Source organism: Dermacentor variabilis, chromosome 1 (genome assembly GCF_050947875.1).
Source record: "Dermacentor variabilis isolate Ectoservices chromosome 1, ASM5094787v1, whole genome shotgun sequence".
Taxonomy (NCBI): Eukaryota; Metazoa; Arthropoda; class Arachnida; order Ixodida; family Ixodidae; genus Dermacentor; species Dermacentor variabilis.
Genome location: NC_134568.1, coordinates 185,726,921 through 185,751,817, shown reverse-complemented (window position 1 = coordinate 185,751,817; position 24,897 = coordinate 185,726,921). Strand labels below are relative to the sequence as shown.

Genomic DNA, 24,897 nt, shown 5'->3' with positions numbered 1-24,897 from the left:
ACTTTCCCCCACATACCCCCCTCCCCCCCCCCCCCCCCCCACACACACTTTTTTAACACAAATAAAGGTTTTGTGGCATTGGAGTTCAAATGTCCTTTATTGACATGTAATAGTCCATCTGTTGTGCATGCATATTTCTAGCTGGCAATCGTGAAAGTACGGCTGTTGCAGACTGGATCTAGCTCAGATGCCATGCAGCATTGCACAAGCTGCGTTCTGGATAGAACTGTCCACATGCTTGGTGCACATTAAGCACTTTGCCTTCTTGGCCATTTTGATAGCATAGAGCTTTGCGACACAAGCAGCAAAGCAAAGTTCCATTTTCTCAAGTAATACATATTATACTACGTTGTGTAGACAAATGGGTAGAGTTGCAACCCACTGCTATACGATACCAGCAATGCTGTGTTAAGCACTTCAATACTTGTACTAGCTACTTAATTGCCATTTTGCTGTTTACAAACAGCCACCTCGAGAACCTCCAGTTTTCCTCACTGAAATAAAGTGGGCAAGCAAGGCAACATGGCAAAGCAGAAGTGCACATATTTTCAATAGTGTTTCTCTGCAGCAAAATTATATCTGCCCTTGAGGCACAATACAAATGTCTCATTTGAAAACTTAAGGGGTGTCTCTCATGGCGAGCCAACTTGAAAACAAAGTACCGAAAGTTTCTTGATGTTACACTGCAATCAAGGTGCGTGCAAAACCAATAGAAAAATTTAGTATTTTGTTCCTGATCAGGAATTCCCTAGAAATTGTTTCCCCTTCAGTGTGGCTGCTACCAGAATATTTTGTAATTGTTGCTGGAAAGCCTTCAGTGTATGTAAATAACACTGCTTTGACAAATCGAAAGCAACAAAAGAGGTGGTGTATGCACATCTGCTAAGAGTTCTGCAACACTGGTACAGTTGGACCTCCAATAGTGTGCTTTCAGTGAACGAGACTCCAGCTCTGCAGTTACATGACAGCTATGATGAATGGGGTAGCAAACAAAGCTGCCCAAGGTTATCGCACATCAAAGCAAGCACAAACTAATTTTTACTCTTGTATGGGCTGCACTCACGGCACTCTGGCCCAAATTTATGAAATAAGCTGTGGTCCTTGCACAAGAATAAATGTACTTTTGCACTGGTTCTAGAGGCTGATAGGTAATCACAAATCCTTGTTCTCTTCCCAGGCTATAAGCATTACCTATTGAACATTAGAACTAGACTTAGTACTGCCCTCTTCCTCAGCACTAACTCTTATTTCACTCTGCTTCCGGCACAGTACAAAAGCGCTACAATGTTTGACATTTGAACTACGGAAGGCTGCTGCGTATACTGCGCACAAGCAGAAGGTGGCAGATGGAGACCAAAGAATGCCACTAGTACTTAGTAGAGTGACTGGAGAAATGTCAATTGAGCTTAACTGGGTGCTGCCATGAATGAGTTTGCAGGAGTTTGTTGACCTAGCTCCCCATGAAGCCAGAGCTCTTCATTATCTGTGCTACTCGTGTAAGCTAAACGCACACTTCCTGGTTTGTTTTTACATTTTCTTTTTCGTGCCACACATGCCATTCACAAGTAGTCAAATGATAGCCTCCACCAACAGCAAAATTGTGCAGCAATTTCAGCTGTGTGGATCAGCTAGCTAACTGTTCGAGTTCCAAAAGGCAGCCAATGATTTGTTATGCGAGCAACTTTCCAACGCCAGTTCAAGGCATGCCTGCAAGAGTGATTTTTGTGGTCAAATGCACAGTGATTGCTGTGGGCAAGCCAACTCTGGCATACGAGTTAATTAGCCAATTGTGTTTGTTCATTATGGTTTGGCTTGCACACAGCGTATTCTGATGGAAATGGACATCCGAGCAGGTATACCTGGCATCAAACCAGTGATCATACGCTTTTGAGTCAAACTTTTCTAAGCATGATGCAATGGTCATTTGCATATAGGTGAACAGATGATACTTGTATTGGACTCTGGAAAACATTTGACGATTTTCTGTCTGATTTACCTTGTACGCCACAGTAGTGATTGTGACATGGTGCCAGCAGTGTTGGTGCAAATGCTCTGCAGTGCTAACAGAGTGTTGCCAATTGATGGCAAGCGTCTGATACTGCATGGAAGTTTCCCCGAGAGTGTGAGGGAGCCTCCTAGCATTGCCCAGAAGCTTCCGGTAGTAGTTCTTCAGCGGTAGTACTTTCAAAAGTTTTTCGGAAGTACCAGGGGGCTCTTCTCGGCATCATGAGACAGAGAGTGACCCCCCCCATATTCTCAAATGATTCTCAACTTTGAACTCTTTCTCCACTCTAACCAGTTGAGTGCAGTGCTGCCCCTCAGCTGAAAAATTCGCTCTGCTGATAGAGTTTCCTAAAATAAATAATGGAGGTAACTTTAGCACTGTGATCGTTTAGCCACCATGGGAATGATTAGTACATGCATTTGTCTGATATTTGTGCTTGTGGCTTCAGACGTCCTTGTGACTTTGTTTATTACACTTCATCTTGGCCCAAATTGATCTGAATTTCAAAGCAGTCTACTTTTTTTAAAATGCAGAAGGCAATAAGGTTCTGCAAACACTCATAATCACTGCTAAGTGCAGTGGTTCTACTTGTCCATGCATCTGTGGCATTATGGTTTCAATATCGGGCTCCTGTGCTAGATGTCCTGTGTTCGAATCCTGCAGTGTGACAATTTTAATAATGTTGACTTCATTATTTCTAATGCAGTACTTTCTTGAAAATGATCAGTTTGCAAAGTCATGAAGCCGTTTAAAGCCAGAAGAACGAAGTTTAGGCAAATCCACATACTTAACCATCATTCCCATGCTGGCTGAATCTCCTTGTTTGCAGCTCCCAGTGCCATGGTTCCCTCTAGTAGTTGTGTGAAACTATGGCTGCGCTTGTCAAGAATTGCCTTGAGGTGTCAATGAAGCGCAATGACCGCTTCTGTCAATGGGTGGCGCTGTCATCCACTTTTGCGAGTCGAGGTGGAGTGTTAAGTGAAGGAGCACCCTAGAATACGGGAGTAAATAGGTGTTCCGTGGTAGAATTTCGTTAAGTTTGGAATCAACATGACATGTTACATCACTTTATACAGAATATTTATTAGCCTGTGGCCCTGGTTAATTGGTTTCGAGACATGAATAGTGAAAGCATGTTTCACAGTAAATATGAAACTAAAATGTGGCTGCCTTTCTAAAGTTACTGTAGTGACTCGGTGCTCTCGAGAACTCAACAAACCATACCTTAAGGCGAGTGGAGTTACCAGATGTGGGAACCTGCGAGATTCCTGAATCATTTACATGCCTATCTTTTGAAAATTTCTGCATGGCTAATGAGAGTAAAGTAGGGCATCTTGAGGGACTAGTTGGCTCATTCTGACGAACTAATTGCACAAGCCAGGAAAAGGACAACATGCAAGAAGGAACACAAAGTTGGTAGTCCGTGCTTGAACTTTATGTTCCTCTTATGTGTTGTCCTTTTCTCAGCTTGCGCTATATTAGTTAGGGTAATTGCTATAATGACAGTTGCCATGTTTACGAAATTATATAAACAAACTTGGGGATACACTGTCGTTTCCTATCAAAAAGTGCAAAGAGGTTCCGTACCATAGGGGGTTCAGACCGTAGAGCAATGCCTCCTACCAATTGATACCGCTTGGAAAAATCGCTGATTGCGCAGCATGACTTGCATTGATCATATGGAAGTACTGGTGATTCCAAAGACAGTTGCAGAATGGCAATAATATCGTGTTTTTCGAAAATATAATTTTATATTTTAGGATAGCTTGTGGATGTCAGAGGATGGGTTAAAAGTGTTAATATTTAGCACAACAAATCAGAATTAAAGTTTTATTAGGTCTATGTTCCTCACTTTAATGGAATTCAAAAGTGTTGTTCGTATATGCCATATCAAATTTTACATTTCAAAAAATTCCATTGCTCTCTAAGGTTCAGTGTGACAAATTGTGGCTTTCTGAGCATGCGATGCCGATGCACAGACATCACTGTGGAAATAATGGTGCTGCATTTCCGGACACTGTCACTGCTAAGAAGTAAGCTGCCCAGTGTGAAGCCAAACAACACATCGGCACGCAGCAACTACATCCTGTGCAGTGAAGGCCAAGGCTTGTGCCAATCAATCGGTAACAAAAACTGGCTGTGTTTCTGAGAAGGAAAGAAGGAGGGCTCACCCACTGTGCACTATGGTTGCTTGTGAAGCTTCCTTTCAATCAGAAAGGAAGCTTTCACCCTCTGCTCCTGAAGCAGAGGGCGATCAGGGGCAGCAGACATTAGAGATTTCTTTCTAGTTATCTGACGAGCCCATAGCTTTCACTGCACTGCATGGAATTGGCAAGGAACACTGCACGCTGTATCCCGAATGCCGAGTGACATATCCCAGTGACATTTGCTCAATGGCTCAGCTATGCGTGCGCCTCTGGGTTGCAACTTTACATGCCCAGAGAGCCGCACTCTGTTGTGCTACAGTGCCGAGTGCAATCGCCTTTTTAAAATCCAAAAGTTGATGTGGCATGTATGGACAGCTTGCTTCAGTTACCTAATTACTATGATGCACCTATCAGTAATAGTTTAAAAGTTAATCATATACTTTAAGCATATTATGTCTTGCCAATCTTCTGATGCCTGCCACAGCTGACACTAAACTTCAAAGGAAGCGTCTCCCAATTCCAGAAATCAGTTCTTAAATATTACTTAGCCTTCATTGTAACATCCTGCGCATATAAGCTAAAAGTTGAAAACAAAAATTGCTTACATGCTAATAGCAAATTGGAAAGGAAATGAGGTCTGTTGGCAGCAGTTGAGAATTTTTCAAGCCAACCCTATTGTAAACTTACTGCAGTTACACTGGAGCAATAAGAAGACTGTAAATATGCAAAGAAGTACCTTGAGACATATACGAGTGTTTCAGAAAATGTGCTGAAGATGAGGCAAGCTTTTTGGGACTGCTTTTACCACAGAGGTAGGTATATTAAAATGATCCAAGGTAGTAATTCGACTATTTAAATTCAACTAACCTTTTAACCGAGAGAGCCAGACGATTGATCGTAATGCAAGACTTGGAGCCTGTCATCTATAGCATTCATAACAGTTTCCTGACATGCAAAAAGTTCACAATTTTCTGTATCACATTTCTAAGTTGGCCAATTTCTGCAGCACAATGAGTTCTTGCCAATTTCACCAGGAAAACAAACTGAACTGCCTAAAAGTGCAAACTGTCATGCATTTAGTGGATGCCCATAAGTGGTAAGAATATCTCATCATGAAGCTAATGAGATTGCAGCTTGTTAAGGACGTTTGCTTCATGCTTGCCTAGTGGTGAGGCAATAACAGTCGCATCACTCATGAGCAAGACATTTGTGCTCTTCAGCACCTTAGTTTCATTTTTCTGGTTAAAAATGGCCAGAATTCATTACTTTGCAGATATAAGCACCACCTTTTTGCATGTCTGAAAACAACTGCCAGCTTTTCCATTAGAATCTTGCAATAGGATAATTGGTCGGGCTCCTTTGGTTAAAAGTCAAATTACCACCATGTAATTTTAAAATTTATCCCGCTGATGTAAAAGCAAGCTATTAAGAACTTCAAGCCCATTTTTTGAAATACTATGTATAACAGTAACGGAATTGCATCGCATACAATATGCCTAAGTATCATGGTATTATTTTGCCAGAGTATCTTGTATCATGCTACATTTTCAAGGTATCTTTCCCAAGCTATTCTAAATGGGTTGAGGACATTGGGTCTCGTAACTGCTGTCTGCAGAATCAAACGCATGAACACTTTCTTATACTGTGGTGGCTGCCTTAAGCAGATTAAAAGTGATACTAAAAATAATATTAGGCTAGCACTATTAAATTACACTTATGCAATATCAAGATGGCCAGCGTCACCATGAGAAGAGGCTTATTAAGGTGGCAAAGATGCTGCATAAACCAAATGGCTAATACTGCCACTCTGAATGAAGTTCCCATACCAGCTCATCGTGATGTCATAAATTTTGACGGTGTCAACACAGGTGTAATTAACTTTGTATCCATAAAGAACACTGCACCCTCACTGAACCCAAAACTCAACCATACAAGTTTCGAGAACTTTTGCTGCACCAAAACAGCCTAAATATAAGAGAATACGTTCAAATCCATGACGTCACACTTGAGTTTACTGTCACTCGTCAGAAAGTAAAGTTTAACTTTCATTTTCTAAGCAACCAAGAGTTGCTATAGTGTTGCTGCTTAGAGTCCCCTTAAGGGTGCATCTACCATGAAGAAAGAGACTGGCACTCATGACACACACTGGATATGAATCTGTGTGCAGTATTGTAATGTACTCCATGTATTGTGCCCTGTGCTTTTGATGCTAGATTCCAGCCTCCAGAGGCTGCCTACATGTAGTAGTGACTTAAGGCTGTCTTCCACATGTGTGCAGTGTTATAGATTTCAAAACTTGAAGTGAAAATGCTCCACATCTTGCAAGCAGTGTCGAGATGCACATATCCTCACATGCAGTGCAATGTGCAAGTGTAAACTGCTGGACACATCTAGTGCTGGACTGAAAGGGTACCGAATCACGTTACCGTTGTTCATTCATTCAGGGAGCATGAAACAAACGAAATGTAGACCAGAAATCTGTTAGCACACACAAAAAAATCTACCCATTCTCATGTTCTCAATGTAGGCTCCAACTAACCTCAGCATGGTTGTGAAGATCGAAAGGCACGTTAAGTCACTTTCAAGTGTGGATGTCTAGTCAATGTGACAATTATCCTGAAATGCCATGTACAAAGCACATTCAGTCAGCATTTAGACATATTATGCATAAATTATTTTAATCACAATGTAAAAAATTGCAGGTATCATGCGAGATTCAGTGCATGATAAAGCCAAAACACTTTTTGCTGACACAAGGCTATCTAACCATTTTTTTTTTTTTTTTGAACAACCGTGCAGCATAGCCGAGCATATGTGCTGGGTAGAAATAAGTATTTTCTTTTCTATGCAATCTTTCACATACTTTTGCAACATACTAGAGTTTAGGCAGCAACCAGCAAGCACAAGATCAGTTTAGTTTGGTTACCACACAAACTACAATGTGGCACATGCGAGGTATCTTCACAGCAGTTCAAGGCAAGGCTTCTGTGCAGTACAATGCTACTCTACATACAGCAGTAAAAATGTATTGCAACATTTTATGGCGTAATCACAAATCACACTGTAAAGGCAGCATCTGGAAATTCTGTATGGTGCTATACCTCCTTGAAAAAGCTTCAAGGGTGCACTATCACATCTGCTTTGATGGCACAAAATTTGGTTACGATGGTGTTTGCTGTAAATCATTGCTGTATAACCAAAGTTCACTGAATTGTGCACACCTAAATAAACTCTAGAAAACTAGAACATACTGGTTGCACAACATCACACTTTTCAGGAATTATTGGTACATGGCATAAAAGCATTGCAAAATAGAGTTCATGTGAATTGTTCGAAGGAAAATACAGATGAAAAGGAGACGTGGCAAAGACAATACAATCATAGAAATAGTTCTTGGTGTGTGTGTCCGTTATCTCTGTCCTGTTTTCATGCCATTTCATTTTCATCTTTAATAAGAATGCCACGTTAAACCAGTATGTGCTACATCCAAGCAATTACTGCAGAAAACGTTTCCTGCTGCATGCATTTAAGGTATGCACGGCCAATGAAATGTTTAAACACACTACAATATATAGCATTTCTTTATGCAGGAAACAAAAAGAGCATAGTTGCAGGACAGAAATTTGGGCAAACTGACTGCGAGTACAATTTTTTACCATAGACTGGCACAGTGATATAGCACATAGTGGCAAGATGGCCACAGTGAAATTGTATACCCTCCTTTGTTGCCACGTGCTATACTATGACATTCTGTTTATTATAATAATTACGTGATCAAGGTTAACATCCAAAAACAACATCTGGGCTATGAGGGATGCTGTAGTGGTGCATTCTGAATCAACTTCAATGATGAGAGGTCCTTTAACATGCAATAAAATTAACAAAGATTCAGCAAGTGCTCGTTGCTACATACTGAATTTACTGCAGTGCTTTGGTGATATGAAATGCAATAAGACACACGGCCATGCAAGCGTAAACAAAATGGGTACAGTAAAAGTCATCAGTAATGGTTTTGTTCCAGCACACACGGCAGTTTCCTGCTGGTGCTCATAAATTTCAAAACTGCTTTTAACTATGCCATTGACAATGTAGCGCATTTCTTACCTTAAAAGGAGGGCCCTCACCAAGCCCCATCAGAAACCTTAGTCATACATTAAAATTTTGTAGTGCCATGTAGAAAGCGTTTAACCACAACAAATTATAAAAATGTCCAGTAGTAGGAGAGAGATAAGCAAATCAAATCTTGCAAGGTCATCATGTGAAGAGGCAAGGTACCATCCTTATGGCAAAGACTCTCTCCCACTGCCTCGACCAGTGCTAGTAAGTGACATTTCTCTCTGGCATTCTCTCATATCAAAGCCAAGGGCCCACGTGACATTTCTTTTACAGTACAGACTCCCTCCCCCCCCTTTCTGCCATCCTTCCTTCTTGCTGCATGGCAAATTGACATGAAAGGCAGTACAGAGACAGTTTTGTGCATTCTGTGTTCTACAGAAATCGCAAAGTTCTTTGTCCTGCTGTTATGTGCGCAGTAAAGTCAGATATGCGTATCTTGTAAGTGAATGGTATCTTATACACAACATCCTCTACACACCCAATTAATGTATCTGTGTGCTTATATAGGGAAGAAGACAGTTAGTTGTTCCATAGTACCTAGTACTTGGTAAGCGTAAATCTGCTATAAGTCATACAAATAAAATTGCCAAGTGTATATAATGAGATATATTAAATATTTTTTGCTTGAAGGAAGTCGTAGGGCAGAAAGCCATATTTATATTGGACTAAGGGACCATAGGTATGCTACAGGTATGCTAGAGACTTTGGAAAATTTACCGGCATACTTTGTATGCTGCTGACCTGAACATATTTTTAGGAAAATTCAGACCTTGTTTCAATGTGGCTCAAAGACTGCAAACGAGATAATGTAAGTACAATTAATGCCAAGGAATGCACTAGGAAGTGATGTGAACACACAATCAGTGGCTTTGAAGTACCTGCTTTTATATTTACACGTAAATAACAGCTGGAAATTGCCACCTGTGACCATGCAAAAACCACTAAGAATTACTTTAACTATGATGGTTTTTCAGTTCCTTCTTTCATGTCATATAGTGTAGAACCTCGCTGATATAATCCCGTTACATATGATTTCCCGGCACCAACATTAGTGATCGAGAACACACACACACAAAGAACCAATAAAGCTACGCTTATTTTTTTACCGGTTAATACGTTCCCGGAAAACACGATATTTCGGCACCAATGTTCAGTACATCGCCAATGTGCAATCGTATGATACATTTGCCAGTTGCAATATCCCATGCCTATTGCAATGGACATCTTCACCATCAGTTTCACAGCGCGTGGTGCGGTTGGAAGCGTACTGCACGCTTTTGATTGGCGACAACCCAAACGCGCCGCCGTTCCCTGCTGTAGACTGCGATCATATACGTCTTCTGTCTGCTAGACCCCATGTAAACAAGGCGCGAGGCGGGCGCGATCGAGAACAGTAGCCGCCCGCCGCATCAGCTTCCCTGCAATACTCGCCCGCCCGTATCACAAGGAAACGCCGGTGGTCACTCAGTTTCTTATTCCAGTACCAGCAAATCTGCTCCCGGGTCCTTGCACGCCGCATTCACAGCTATCGACTCCCACCCCCATTGTGGTGAACTTCATTAACTAAACGGACGCTCGGCCCCCGGCCCAGACGGACTAACACACAAACTACTCAGAAATCTAGATGACAAAGCCATACAAATCATTACGAGCAAAATTACAGAGGTATGGGCTGAAGGCCAGGTGCCGGACGAATGGCGAACTGCCAATGTAGTCCTCATCCCCAAACCCGGAAAACCGCTTCACGCAGAGAATCTGAGACCCATCTCCTTTACGTCGTGCCTCGGGAAGGTCGCAGAACAAGCCATCCACAATAGAATTGGAGAGCACATTGAAGAAAACGGCCTATTCCGCCACAATCTCATGGGCTTCAGAAAATCAATATCCACACAAGACGCCATGCTACTCATCAGGAACGCCGTCATAGACAACAAATCCAGGGATGTAAAAGGCATCCAGGCGCTCGACCTAACCAAGGCCTTCGACACAGTCAGGCACGAGCACATCCTCAACGAAATCTCCACTTTAGATCTCGGAGTAAATTTTCACAATTTCATAAGATCGTTTTTGGATAACCGAACAGCCACCATAAACGTCGGACAAATCAGAAGCAGAAAGCACATGCTAGGTAACATCGGTACCCTGCAAGGGTCAGTGCTTTTGCCGCTTCTTTCCAACATCGCAATGCATGATCTCACAAACAAACTCTCAAAAGTCCCGGGAGTAGGGCACGCGATTTACGCCGATGACATCACCATTTGGTCCACGAGCAGCCCGCTAGGCACGCTGGAGCAGAACCTACAGCGAGCGCTGGACACCACGGAAGCTTTTCTTGCAAACACGGGACTGAAGCTCTCCCCCAGCAAATCGGAGCTCCTTCTGTGCAAACAAGGCCCCAGGCTGAGACAGCCCCTTAGCTCCCTCCCCGTTCACCTACACACCAGGGACGGAGGAAACATTCCCAGGTGTAATACAATCAAGGTCCTAGGCATGGTCATTGGGACTCACAGCAATGACAACGCGGAGGCACTAAAACGCATCACAAAGAGCACCCTCAACTTCACCAGGGTCATATCGCGGGTCGCCAGCAAAAGGGACGAACTGAAAGAGGACAACCTCATGAAAGCATTTCACACCTTCCTCATCAGCCACGTAACCTACGCCGCCCCCTTCCTCAACTGGAAGAAGACGGAGCTGAATAAAATTGATACACTAATCAGAACGGGATTGAAAAAGGTCCTACGCCTCCTTAGAAACACTAGCACGGAACGACTCCTCCAATTGGGGCTACACAACACGGCAACCGAACTCTTTGAAGCACAGCGAAACTCCCAAATTAGTCGGCTCTCACTCACAAGGGCGGGCATCGAGATCTTACTAGAAGCAGGCATACAGCCCCTCTTCATGCCACCAGAGAAGTGGCAACTATGCACAAACGCCAGGAGATTAATAACCGTTGATCCTATCCCACGAAACATACACCCCACCCACAATGAAGGGAGGAGAAAAGCGAGAGCGAAGGCAATCCTTGACAACATCAACCGTAACGAAATGCAAGTCCTCTTCGTTGACGTGGCCAGATATGGGAATCGAGGTGTCTACGCGGTCTCTGTGGTGGACACCCATGACTCACTCGTCAACGCAGCCACGGTAGTTACCAACTTCAGTCACGAAGGAGAAGAAATGGCCATCGCGGTGGCCCTTCGAAGCTGCACAGGAGCGTCAGTCATTTACTCGGACTCAAGAACAGCTATTAGAACCATCTCGTCGGCTCTTGTCTCTAGGAAAGCAGCTACGGTTACCAACACCATCTTCTTCCAAAAAACGGGAGGAAATAACCTCACGTCCCCACACATCACATGGTTCCCGGCCCACATGGGCAACATTTCCGGACCTCCTGACTAATCCGAACGAGCGGGCACACCAACTGGCGTGAGAGCTCACACTCCGCGTCTGCGGTCCGCCCTCTCGCTTCAACCCAGCCTGGCGGGACCTAGAGAACAAAGACCCGCTCGTATCATACCACGAAATCACTTCAAATCATAGGTTATCACGAAGAATTTTTCCTCCTCCTCACCCAAAGCTCAAAAAAGCACAGGCCGTCACTTACAGACAGTTGCAGACTAGGACATACATCACACCAACAACACTAAGCAGGATCAATCCTGACTTTCCTACTGAATGCCCACACTGCAGCCACGAATACAACAACTTCGAACACATGCTCTGGCTGTGCCCTGCCAACGCGAGCACAGACTTTCCCGACCAGTCTTCCTGGGGCTCAGCACTCAGAACCACAGAGCTCATCGCTCAGCTCAAGGCTGTCCAGAAGGCCCGGGCCATCGCCGAAGGACTCTGTCTACCGTCCCCGACCTGGGTGGAGCCGCCGGATTGATTTCCCCTCAGGACCTAAATAAAGTTCTAACTCACTCACTCACTGTGGTAATCATATTCATCTGCTTGCTTGAGAGCGCATGGGGCGTAGTGCCGTTGAAAGCATACTGCAAGTTTTTTAAAAAAGTAGGCGATAACCCAAACGCGCCGCCGTTCCCTGCTGCCGGCAGTGCGATGCGAGAGTCGCGTTTCGTTTCGGTTTCCCGTTGCCATCTTAAAACAGTACGAAATAGGAAAACAAAACGAGTCTCGTGTCTCCTGCCGCAACGATTCGCACAACACTTCACATTATGTATATGTCAACTACAGTTGAGCCTGCCAAATTTCTTGCGACTTAGGAACATGCGTCTTTCCAGTTAGTATGTGTTTTCTCGCATTTTTTTTTCCAGAACATACGAACAAGGTTCTACAGTATATCTGACGTACACATCCTAGTAAACAATTCAGTTTGGAGCTGTATGTCTTCATTCTTTCTTGTATTTTGTGTCGCCAAAGCAGTGCAGTAAACCTAAAGAAGCTGAAATTGGTATGTCAGCACTTCATTCTCCTCCCATGCTAACGTAAAAAAAAAAAAAAAATTCCCAGAATGAAAATTTAACACACATGAAAGTGACTTCACAAACTTGATTTTTCAGATGAGCAAGACATGTTTGTTCATCATGATAAATATTGTGCTATCATAAAGCATGATGAATTTCATGTTTAATGTTTGACAAAACGGTGTTATTTTGCCTGAAGCAACCAAACATGAGCAAATTGACATTGTAGAACAATGTCAAAAATTGCAATAAAAGTAAGACTAAAGAAATGACAGCACAGAAGTAGAATAATTCATTTCATCCTAAATTCTTTCTGCAAAAAGAACTACGCAGGAAAAGAAATCAAATACACCATTTCTTAGTGGATAGTAGGACAGTAACTGTGCAACTAAGAGCTAGTAGAATCCATAGACTTCCATATAAAAGCAGCATTATAACAGGTGTATTTTTTTTATGCAACGAGCATCTTTTTTTAGATGATGAGACCTTAAAATGTGCTACGAAATACACTGGCATTCTAGTGAACTTTTCCATAAAGCGTGCCTCTGACATTTCAGGACAATCTTAACTGAAACGCCAAGGTATATTAGCAGATTTTGATGACAGATATCACAAAAGTGGTACTAGTTATAAGATTTCTGCTAAGCAGACATGACTTCACCACTCTTTGGCTTTAATTTCGCAATTACAACATATGCCCTAAAGTAAGTAATTAAATTGTTTTGCCATTTTTGCAGATATGCGAAAACGGCTGGGGCCCAAATACGACAGTTTCTTTAGCAGTGTTACGAATAAAAAGAGACACGTGGTATAATACTTTATGCTATTCACCTTGAATACATTCTCTTGCTCTATACACAAACAGCAAGCTCTCACTTTGTGGGAGTACATGTATTAATTTAGAACTCCCATGACCACTACATAAGGAGCAGTTCAAGAACACCACACTTCTTGTATAATGTGGCCAGGTAAAAAGCTAGAAGCTGAACAAAACTAAATATAAAGGAGAATGGAATGACAACAAAGGACAAGCTCAGTAGCCAATACTAGTATGAATACTCAGAAGTTTACTAGCAAGGGAACTTGGGTCTACAGTGCACAACTACATGAAGTAACACTAAAACCAAATTACGTTTACCAGCTATAGTTGGCTTTTTGTCTGTCTAGAAAATGAGCTTAGCACAAACATTACCAGTGTTTTTTTAAATATGAAATGTGTTATATTACAATGTAAAATCTCTCAACTGAGATAATTGCACATGCTGCATGACCAAGTTGTAAAGAGTTTTACAAGGATGACAAATCACTTTGCTATAGCCAGCTTCAGACAGAGCAAGGCCTTGATGTAAGCTCATCGTAGGATACTTGATGGCGTAGTAGTTATTGTGCTGGATATTTCACAGGGTTCATTGCAGTTCCTGCAACTTCCAAGGGTCTGAGAAAGCGTTTATGCAAAGAGAGATTGTGCTTAACACATGCACAGACGCAATCTTTTTTCATTACAGTACAAAGGGAAGCCAGACGAAGGAAAGGCCAGATGTGCAAACAAAATTCTCAAAAAAGAGGAGAAAAAAGCCAGGAACTTATAAGCACTCTAAAATTTAAGCCTTTTCAAGGTCTAGAAAATGGTGTTTTGATAGACAAGGACAGGAAACAATTATTTTCAATATTTTTCAAGGATTGCTACAAACCATGTTTGAGAATGAGAAACCAAGCTAGTCCATTATAAAACATTTCTTGCTGTAGTTTGCTCCAAATGGTTTGCAACATGTTGCAATGAGATGTTGTCAACTTTGTTAAGATGCCCAAATACTGCATATTTTGAGAAAGGCGTGACACAAGAAAAACACTACAACGAAAAAAAAAAAAAAAAAACATGCTATGAAGTCGCGCCCACATGCAATATGGCATGCACACCATAAACCCTTGTCATGCTTAAAGCCCCCACGTCTGCAATGGCGGGGTAAAGTGGGCACACAAAACAAATATACTGCAACCTATAATAAAATAAATGTGTGCAGCAATGGTACATGTTCCAAAGAAAAAAAAAAGCTTGACCTATAAAGCTGACAAAGATCTTGTGGTTAGCATTAAGGGGATTTTATTGAATCTTGCCTTTGTAACTTGCCATTCATTCGCAAATAATGGAACCAGACACTGGTACCTTAATGAACTAAAAGTGCCTAATTGCAAATTAATTTGGCCCAAGTCAGACTACAAAACATCTAATTAACAAAAAGTATGCTGAACCATACTGTGCACTCATTCTTGAAATGGCAAGCCATAGCCTGTTTGTTCAGTGTTCAGTATTGACACCGATTTACCTGCAGCCATTTTACCTGAATGCACCCAAGTCACTACAGGACACTGCAGAAAAGAAATGCTGGACCACTTTTTTTAATGTCATTTTTTTTTAAGATCATTTCTATTCACCACATTCTCCTCTCTTCATAGCCATTTTCAGCATTGGAGTTTTAGAAATAAGGGGTGCAAACGGCTTGTGATACCCCAAAATCAAGGTCGAAGAGAGTGAATATGCCCACTCTTGGTTGGGTACTTTCGTATGCATAACCTATAGCATCTGCTAATTTTGTTTCCACTACTTAAAAAACCCTATTGTTGACAGATTTAGGCAATTGTCTAACAAAATTAATGTGAGAGCTGAGGAACTATAAGCTTTGCACTAGAGTGTGCAGGCCAAACGTCATGCAAATCATCAATGGAATGCCTTGGAGATTTATCTGCAACAGCATTTTGAATGTGTGTAAAAATTTTCATTCTATTCAATTATTAGAGTGACATGAGATCTTTCAGAATAGGCATAAAGAATTAAGGTATAACTGCATTTGGGGTGGCATTTGAGGAGAAAATTTTTTCCATTCCAATTTTGCGCCATTTTTGTTTTTTCCTGCACCACAAAGGTAATCACAGTTAATATTGCTTGAGCCAATAACTAAAGAGTGAGTAGGACTAGAATCAGTGTGTCGGAACGAAACGAAAACCAAGAATTAAAAAATATCTATATTTTTGAGTGGAATGAAAACAGCCGAAACATTACTTATTATTTTATTTTGGAGTTAAACTGAAATATTTTATATCAGTTTTCGGTTCAAGGGGAAAGTGGCAATCCGAAACAACCGACGTCAGGCAACATCAGCATCAGCGTGTATATCAAACAGGGATGATGTGAGCGACAGCCGGTTGAACATGCCACTAATCAAAACATGCCGCTCGGTGGACTAGCAGTAGCAGCACTAACAGATAGGAATCGTAGCAGAGCTCGGAGCAGGTGTTTGCGCGCTGCAGAGCTTATTGTTTCGTTTTCTACAGGTCTTGGTAAGGGAAGTTTACAGCTCGCCCAAATGGGATGCGACAGAACCAATCGCGCTCAAAGATATTTCAAGTATGACAGTGTCTCAAACAAATCAACATGCCAGACTGACGACCCCCAGCACGCAGTTTCAGGCGACAACGGTGAACACCTGTAATGTCATCTGCAGCAGCGCCACAAGGAGGTGTATGACAAAATTCTCACCAAGAAAGCCAAGTCCACAAAGCGCTTCATATCGGACGAGGCTGAAGGCTTTCCTACGGCAAAGCTCAGGCAAGTGGATATGCGACGCATGCTTCAGAATACTTCGTGGAACTGCATTTCACTTGATATAACAGCGGACAGCGTAATGAACAGTTGCATCGAACTAGTCACGAGAAACAGTTTGCCATTTCTGCTTGTCAATGACTTTGGCTTTTGCGAAGTAACTGATCCTGTCCTAAAAGCACTTGGTACCAAACGGTCTATCATAGCGGAGACTGTTAAAGACAGAGTCCACAAAGAAGTGAAGAGCACGCGAGAGGAAATTTCTCAGTCACTTAGAAAATGGATGCTTTCTTTAAAAATTGACTGCGCATGGAGAGCTCTGCTTGGCATAAATAATTCTTCAACTACTGGCCATGAAGGAACTTTTCGACAGACACACTGCTGAACATCTGAAATTACAGGTGAAAAGCATGCTATGTCGCTATGACTTCAGTGTCACCCAGGTGTACAGCATTACAACTGATAATAGTGCATACATGCTAAAGGCTGTTGGCATTCTCAGCGAAACAGACGACAAAACTGATGCTTCCAGCTCAGACGAAGAAGCCGATAGCAGCAACCCTGAATTTCGGTATTACAACTCTCTGCTAGATGACTCAGAAGATGACATGCCCAGCGCCTTAGTCTTGATGACGCAGACTTTATGTTAGGTGTCATGTGTGCTGTGCACACTGCAACTGACCGTTAGCGATGCTCTTAAGGAGTCAGGTTCCTACACTATCGTCACAGTGTTGTGCGCTTGTGAAGAAACTCCGCGTAAAAGTGCTATGGGCTTGATAAGGAAGCTAGCGCTAAAGAAGCCTGTCATCGATTGCCCGACACGATGGATGTTGAAGTTGAACATGTTAAACAGGTTGATTGAACTAAAGGACTTCACTGAGGACTTTCTATCGGACGAAGGGACCACAAGGTGGACTGGTAGCATGTGAGCACAAGCAGAAATACTCATACAATCCTTTCAGCCGGCACAAGAAGCCAGAAAGATCTTCAAAGAGAACAACTCACAATTGATTATTTTTATGGTGTATGGTTGACGTGTTGTATGAGGACCTCAATGATACCGATCCCATTTGCACAGATTCTGGTTCAACCCATGAAGAAGCGAAAGCGAGATCTCTGCAATACAGATATTTTTTCATGCAGCACTGTACATGGACCATCGCTATCGCCTTCTCCTTTCCACTGACCAGAAATGTCAAACGAAGATGCACCTGAGCAAAACCTACAAGTGAATTACAGGCCTTCAGCAAAAGCAGGGTAGCAGCTGTATTTCAGAAAGCACGGCTGCCCTAACTCCAGAGGAACCAGAAGATGCCTCTGAAGCATTTCTCAAGACAAAAGAAGCTGAGGCTGGAGCTCGTTTGCATTTGACAAGTAAGCTAGGCTTAGTGAACATTGTATGCTTGCTGGAAATGCTTGACAAAGAGCCACTTTCCAGAGAGCACGGATGTGTTTAAATTTTGGGAAGAGCGAAGAAAGCAGCAACCAGAGCTGTACATATTAGCGCAAGTAGCCCTTGGTGTGCCAGCCACATGTCAGCATGGAGAGGGCCTTCTTGGCGCTGAAGTTAGTTTTATCATAACAGCAGTCTAGCATTTCGGCGAGTACACTCGATGATGTGCTGCTTCTGAGATCTTGCTCAGTGCCTTGACTCAAAGCACAAAGCATGATCTGCGAATAATTCACTTATTGCGAAAAATAGCATGTTTTGATCGTTACTTCAAAAAATTTTCCATGCAAACAAAAACCATTACAAACCGTTACAGATCATTTTTTTTTTTTTGCGATCCGGAGCAGAACCAAAGCAGAAATTTTTTCAGAGGAATGAAACTAAAACTAGAACAAAAAACATTCCTTTCTGACACACTGACTAGAATACAATTATCACTTTAGCCCAAGGGTCACTTTATGGTTACAGCTTTGGAGTCCCACTCAAAGATCTCTGGGCTAACAGGGCACATTTCTCAAGTAGCATATAGGCCACTTTCATAAGTGTGATTAGGCCAGATGTGACAAAAATGGAAAAGGTTGGTGGCAGCGCCACCTTTCATATCACATTGTGGTAATGACTGGCCATGTGCAACCAGCCAACAAAAAAATAACATGAGCTAGGTTGCAAATAATGAAACTTTAAAAAAAAATTTTACTTTAGCTTAATCTGTAGAAAAATGCCAAAAACAAAAGTAGATCAGAATTATGCAGATCCCACATGCTGTGGGAATGAATGTAATGCAAAGAATTCTGCATGCAGCCAGCTATCTAGCCTCATTTGCAGCTCTGCAAAGCATTATCTGATGGACCAACATGTTTATGTAAGTTAAGAAATTGTGTATGTGACATAAACGTGTGTGTCACGACAGCAGTAAGATAATTGCGCGGATGATAATATGATGACTGATTTTTTTTTTTTTTTTTCATATTCAGACGACCTGTTACAACCTGTTCCATAACGACCTGGGCTGATACTGAAGGTGTTACGATGTCACAAATCTACGTAGAGTTAACTGCTACAAAGAAAGGACTAAGGAATGTGCACCAATCCGGAGTTGTTGCCAAAGATGTTGTTGCCAGTGCAGTCTAACACTGGCAACAACATGTCTCAAAGCGCTGGCTGCCATAAAAGAAGAATGAGAGAAACTGGCATGCTCCCGCTTTAGTTAGCAGCTTGTTGCTATGCGATGTGATGCACGTGAAAGACAGTGGCAAGACTGAAGCTGAATGGAAACTGGTACATGCATGCACACATGCTTTTGCTTGTGCTATGTGATGTTGCACATGCTTAAATAGCTAATTGGTGTTGGCACAAGAGAAGTGTCCGGGCAATCGTGGCCTAATGGTTAGAGCATCAGGCTGCTGCGCTGGGAGACCCAAGGTTCCATTCCATGATCGAACAAGTGAAGTTTTTCTTTTTAATTGAAAAGGCCCTAAATTATGTGAGACAGGAACCAACCTACAGCAAAGTGCCTTGAATAAGCCAAAGAAAGTTTTGCATAAAAAAATTATGACACAGCAGGCAGCTAACAATTAACAACTCGTCACCTTTACTTCGTAAGCAGAGAAAAAAAAAGTTACAGCATCTCAGGTTTTGTTGTTATGCTTCAAATGGCTGAACTTTAGGAACCTAGTCAATGGTGGAAGAAACAAGGCTCATTGTAACAAGTGCAATATGTGCAACATTAGAGCAGTCACGTCACCAGCATTGGGGTTTGTGTACACGTAAGATCGAATGAGGTGCATGGGAAGTTCTGCTATTCCACCAAATATTCTCCACATGCGCCAAAAGCTCCAAATGGTTTATTTAATCCCTTATTACATTAATTTAAATTTTCTAATGACATAATTAGACAAGCCTTTGTTTAGCTCAAATATGCTCAAACAAACCTTAACGTTCTAAAAGAAATGTGAGGCTGAGATTTGATGAGCGAAAGTTGTTGCAGATCATATATGATACACCATGCAGTTAACGACACATCTTACAAATATACAAAGAGACATTCAAATCGCAGAAAAGCTACAAAATATATCAGGAGCATTGAAACAGTTAAAAGCTTTGCTGTAAAAAATGGACTGCATTCCTCACAAGTACAAGTTTCTTTAACCCTTTTAGGGCCAATGATGTAAATATACGGCACCGCGAACAAGTCCAAAATGGTTGATGCCGTATATTTACGGCGCCATCTGTATGGTTAAAAAGTGCGCCAATTTTCTAACTTTTTTTTTCCTGGCATGTGCTGCCACTAAGTGGGAATACAGGGAATTTTTTTCGCATGCCTCCCTACCTCGCTTTTTGTTGCATGGTTTGTTTTAGAGCTAATTTGCTCCAGCGTGTCTATATACTACTGCTCACACATTGGCGCCCGTGCAGTCGGGCGGCGGTTTGGGTTTTGTTCTGCAGGCGGCTTTGGCTTCTTGCGCTCGCAAAACTGATAGCTATCTTGTCACTAATCGCTCAAAGGGCGACCGCCTGTTTCTCGCTCGTTTATTGCTCACGGGGGTGCGCATAAAGGATGCCACCATGCATACGTTTCCTTTATTTTTTTTTTGAGACTCGTGAAAACTAATTGCCTCTTGTTGGTGATAAGATGAAGATTAGCGGAAGTTTGTCACATGTTTTGCTTTTTTGATGGGCACACAACCACACAGTTTTCTTGAGTGTGCTCACCTACGCAGTTTGATTACGCTATAGGCATAAATACGAGTGTAAGAGCAGGAACATTTGAGACTTGCGAAATATTCTCATGTGCGCATTTTATAAGCCTTGAACTATGTGGATAACAATGGATCAACTTGTTAATTCTTATAACTTTATTTCCTTTTTTACTGTTGTTATTCATGAATAAAGAGTACATATATAACAATGAAAAATATACTTTTTTCACTTTACGATCAGCCTAGAAAAATTACGGTAAATATTTTTCGAAATAGGTCCCTCAGAATTATTGGAATCTGCAATAAAAAAAATCAACGCTGGGCGATCGCATATGGCGAGAAAAATTGACCCTGAAAGAGTTAAAATTTGATGATGTTACCCTTGACTAATTAATAGCATCCGCATATAGGCTGGGTCGTTTACAGCGCTTTCTTTTGCGTAAATATTTGGTTTGCAGTCTTTACGAACTTGGCGCAAGCTGAAAATCAACCTTAATTCTCTTCCCAAGAGTTATGTGCTGCTGCTGTTGTCATTAGCCCTTGAAACACAGCAGGCCCCACTCTATGTTTACCATAAACACTGCTGGCATTTTTATTTTCTGACATATTTGCTACAGTAATAGTGCTAAGAAATAGTATAATAGTGTTAAGAAATAGTATAGCCCATAGAAACATTCTAGTTTGTCACTAAATTTGTTCTGTCATGAGAAAACAAATACCTGCTCCCTTCTACAAAATAACCCATAACTGCATGCTGTATGATATGTGATATAGTAGTACTTAATGAACCACCCGAATGTCTTTGTCATTCAAAACATCACAGTAGGCTGATAAACAGCAAACATTGGTGTTTTTTGTACATTGATTTCAGGCATGTAAACTGCGGTGAAAAAATAATTTTATGAACTTTTTGCATATTGTGTGACGAGCGGCCAAGATTCCAGAGTTATACACAGATTCTGGGTAAATATGTAAGATTTTATTTCAATCCAATTCTGTTATGTTTGAAGAAGTTGGTCTTTGTGTACCATATTATGATACACCATGTGGTAAGGAGTTAGCAGTCTAACCAAATTTTTATTTCAAGCCTGTACAGCCAACTTCCTTTATTGGGCCACAATAGGACACAGAGAATTGGCCTGTGTCACTTAGTTACATTAAATTGTACCTTGAAAATGTTTAACTGCACATTTATTTATATGAAATAAATTTATATGGTGTCCTGTGTGAAAGTCTCAGTAATGAATGCTGTACAAACAACCTTCACAAAACCCAGGTTCATTCATGTCTTCTCTGAACACATAGGTAAGCACTGAGAAATTTTCTTTTCTCTGTTTAAGGCACTCATGACAACTAAGAGTGAAGAGAAAGAGAGAGAGAAAAAAGTTACAATTTTGTAGTTGGAAGTTGTAAAATGTCACTGGTACAAATGGTACTAGTCTGCCACTGCAGCATGTGCCATGGAAATCTGCCCTCGACACATGGTCTCGTTCTATAACCTCACTAAATGTCAAAGAAAGCTGGCGGACTGTGCATGTAATGTAATTTGCCCTATGCAACCTGCATTAAATTTTGTTGCATGCAATAAAGAACATTTGACAGTGTCATACTTAATGAAGATCAATGTACTATCCCTGTTTTCCAATTAAACTAAGTTTCACACAGATATCATAAGATATATGGCAACATTATACAGTCTTTACTGCTGAATGGCTCAAAGAAGTGTAATTCCATTGATGCCTTGCTACTAAATACATGATTGCATTCTACTCACACACCATCTGCCAAAAGCTGTGCATAGGCACTGCAGAGAACATTTCACCAATGTAGAGGTGCAAGTTTTGCAGCCTGTGTTCAGCTATTCCAGGCTTCCATGCTTTGTTTCTTTTCTTGTGCACAGCTATCTTTCTGGAAATATACTCATTTACCTAGGGACATATACTACACAAATATTTACTAAGGAATTCACATTCAGCCTGCTCCACTCAGCTGAAATATACTTGCTTGACTCAGTTTCAACACGAACAGTCCTCAGAGAGCTTGCTATCTGAACTGACACAGTCAGAACTGTCAGTTTTCAAATCTAAATAATTTTTTTTTTCTGGATATTATCATCCTTTAAAATGTGCATCCAAAAGAGGCATTGATGTACCACAATAGGGCACTTTAGCCACAAGTGCAGTATCGATATTCTGTATCTGTCATTCAAACATGAAACTTCCAGAGTGTGTACTTTAGGAACTCCTGGAAATCTTGTACAATCAATGCATAATTTTCTTTGAGCTCGAATGCAGCCAAGAATGGGCAGGGAGTAGGAGTATATATAGGATAGTGCTCCATAACACAAATGGGCATGATACTTGAAAGGACAAGAATAGAAGTGAGAGCTTGCTGTAGTCTTAAAACATAGATGCGAGGACAAGCCTTATCAACACAGCTATTCCAGATTACAGAATTGTAAACAACCAGAAGAAAAGTCTCCAAAGAAAAAGAAAAATAATGGCTAAATAACTGAACATCACATTCTTGCATTCTGACACCATCAGCTACTATTTTGTGCATGGATACTAAATTGTATTCTTGCCAAGAACTTAAACATTGGGGTCAGTGAATCATGATTTGTAATAAATTAAATGTCCTCTTGGCATGTAAAGAAGAAGAAAAAAGAAAAACACATTTCACTTGAGAAATATGCAGTGTGAATGGGCATGATTCTGCTGGTTCTCTATTGTGCATCTTGCAAGGCACTACTATCGCTGTGCTCCAATAAAATAGCAAAGCATGTGCATAATGAAAAGTTGCAGATGTCTGAATGTACTTATCACTGAAACATTCACGTAAGTAAATTATAAGAAAAAAAAGGGGAGGGGCAGTGGGGGAGAGGAACATTGAGGACCTTTGTCAAATAAAGAGTACAGAAAAGGAAGAATCCAGAGTTTTGCAGGTTTCCTGTCCACAATGTTGCCACAACCATTGGTTAGTTTTGAATGTGCAAATCATACATGATAAGGCAAAGTGTCTCAGCTCTTCACCCTGCAGCTTCACATGATCTTGCCCACTTGCAGTTATTTACAAAAAACTATTTACATAGTTCATGATGAATGAGCTGCAAACCCTACGCAACTCTTCCATGTCTAATCTGAATGCTTTTGTGCATTGACACTTTTGCACTGCAAGGAGATAAAAAATATAAATAAAAAATAAAGGCTGTTTTTAAAATACTAACTGCCAGCCAACTTAAAATTCATAAAAAATAAAGGCATTCAAGGATCCAGAGACTGCATTGAATAACGTCGGCCTACAGAAACAACAGTCAAAGTGCAGCACTTTAAACAAAATCCGAGCCGAAAAACTGCTTTTTCCGCACCCTTCTCGAAATGCTTCTTTCAAAGAACTTCTTCAGCTCCGATACAATAAAAACAGTTGATGATACTCCAACAAGGAGACAAATATCTGTAAAAAGAAGAAGAAAAAAATGTGAAAAGAAATGTTAAGGGCACCATATATGTAATAATAACTTTCAAACGGAGACCACAAAACTATATACAAATATTCGCTATGTGGATTCCTCATGCTACAGCATTTGGGGTCTCACTTTTGTTACACTTTTCTATTAGAAGGCCTCTTTGCTCGCACTGAACAAGAATGTTGGAGACAATTTCCAAATGAACTCATTAGTGGCTCAACACACAACCAGCGTTACCTATTACTGTATACTTGCCAACCTGTGAACCTTAAAAATAGTAAAAATCCTGCAGATACAACACAACAGGCGGAAAGCGACACTTCACTTGACAAAGACAGCGCATTGCTGCTTACCATGGCATGACAGTGCGCCGAAATTTACGAAAGCAACAAAAAACATTACGTCTATATTCAGAGAGATATCAACCACTTGAGACGCTATAAAAGCAATCCCACTTGTAATAGTAAACAGCAGTGAAGCTATCGTGCTTAGAACAGACTCTACAGAAGTACTAGCAGAATTAAAGTGTGTACATTCCACGCTATGTTCCAGGAGGTTCAACAGACAACAGCACTTCAAAATCACTATCAAGTGGGTTTTTGGACCATGTGGCATACCAGGAGATGATGGTACCGACTTACTTTCTAAGTGGACTACACATCAAACAGATCCTACCACATCCCCTTGAACTGCTGACCCCAGTCTACACATTCTAGACCGACATTCTAGACCGCAAGAACTGACTCCGTCTTCAGACATGTGTCCTCTGTGTTCTGTGGTCATCCGTTATGAGCAGACCAGAAAAGATGACGTGATGCTATGCAGGCTTTATTTAGGTGTCATGCTACCACCTCACATAACAAAAAAGTAGAAGCGAAACAGCAGTGCCAGTGAACGTTACTTATATACCATTAGCTGCCCCATTTGGCATTCAAGATGACAAACCTGTGGACAAATTGCACTTATTGTGAACTTGCCCAGCT

The 24,897-nt window shown here is 41.3% G+C and overlaps 1 protein-coding gene and 1 pseudogene across 3 annotated transcripts in view; one reads left to right on the top strand and one right to left on the bottom strand.

The window, feature by feature from the left end:
- Positions 1 to 75: 75 nt before the first annotated feature.
- The window catches only part of SPoCk (secretory pathway calcium atpase), a 131,594-nt gene continuing 106,772 nt past the window's right edge, over positions 76 to 24,897 (bottom strand). Inside the window, exons 24-26 of one of the 3 annotated variants that reach the window (XR_012829881.1) lie at positions 23,816 to 23,901; positions 6,692 to 6,768; positions 77 to 6,553 (exon numbers count right to left, since the gene is read on the bottom strand). Coding sequence is in view for 2 of the 3 variants with exons in the window: in XM_075700918.1 (XP_075557033.1) it covers positions 23,777 to 23,901 (125 nt within the window). In the remaining variant the exon portion in view is untranslated. Of the gene's footprint in view, positions 6,769 to 6,813; positions 23,902 to 24,897 lie in introns of those variants that run through there. The other 2 variants (XM_075700922.1, XM_075700918.1) reach the window with 2 other exon arrangements.
- LOC142589522 (uncharacterized) lies at positions 16,064 to 17,950 on the top strand (annotated as a pseudogene).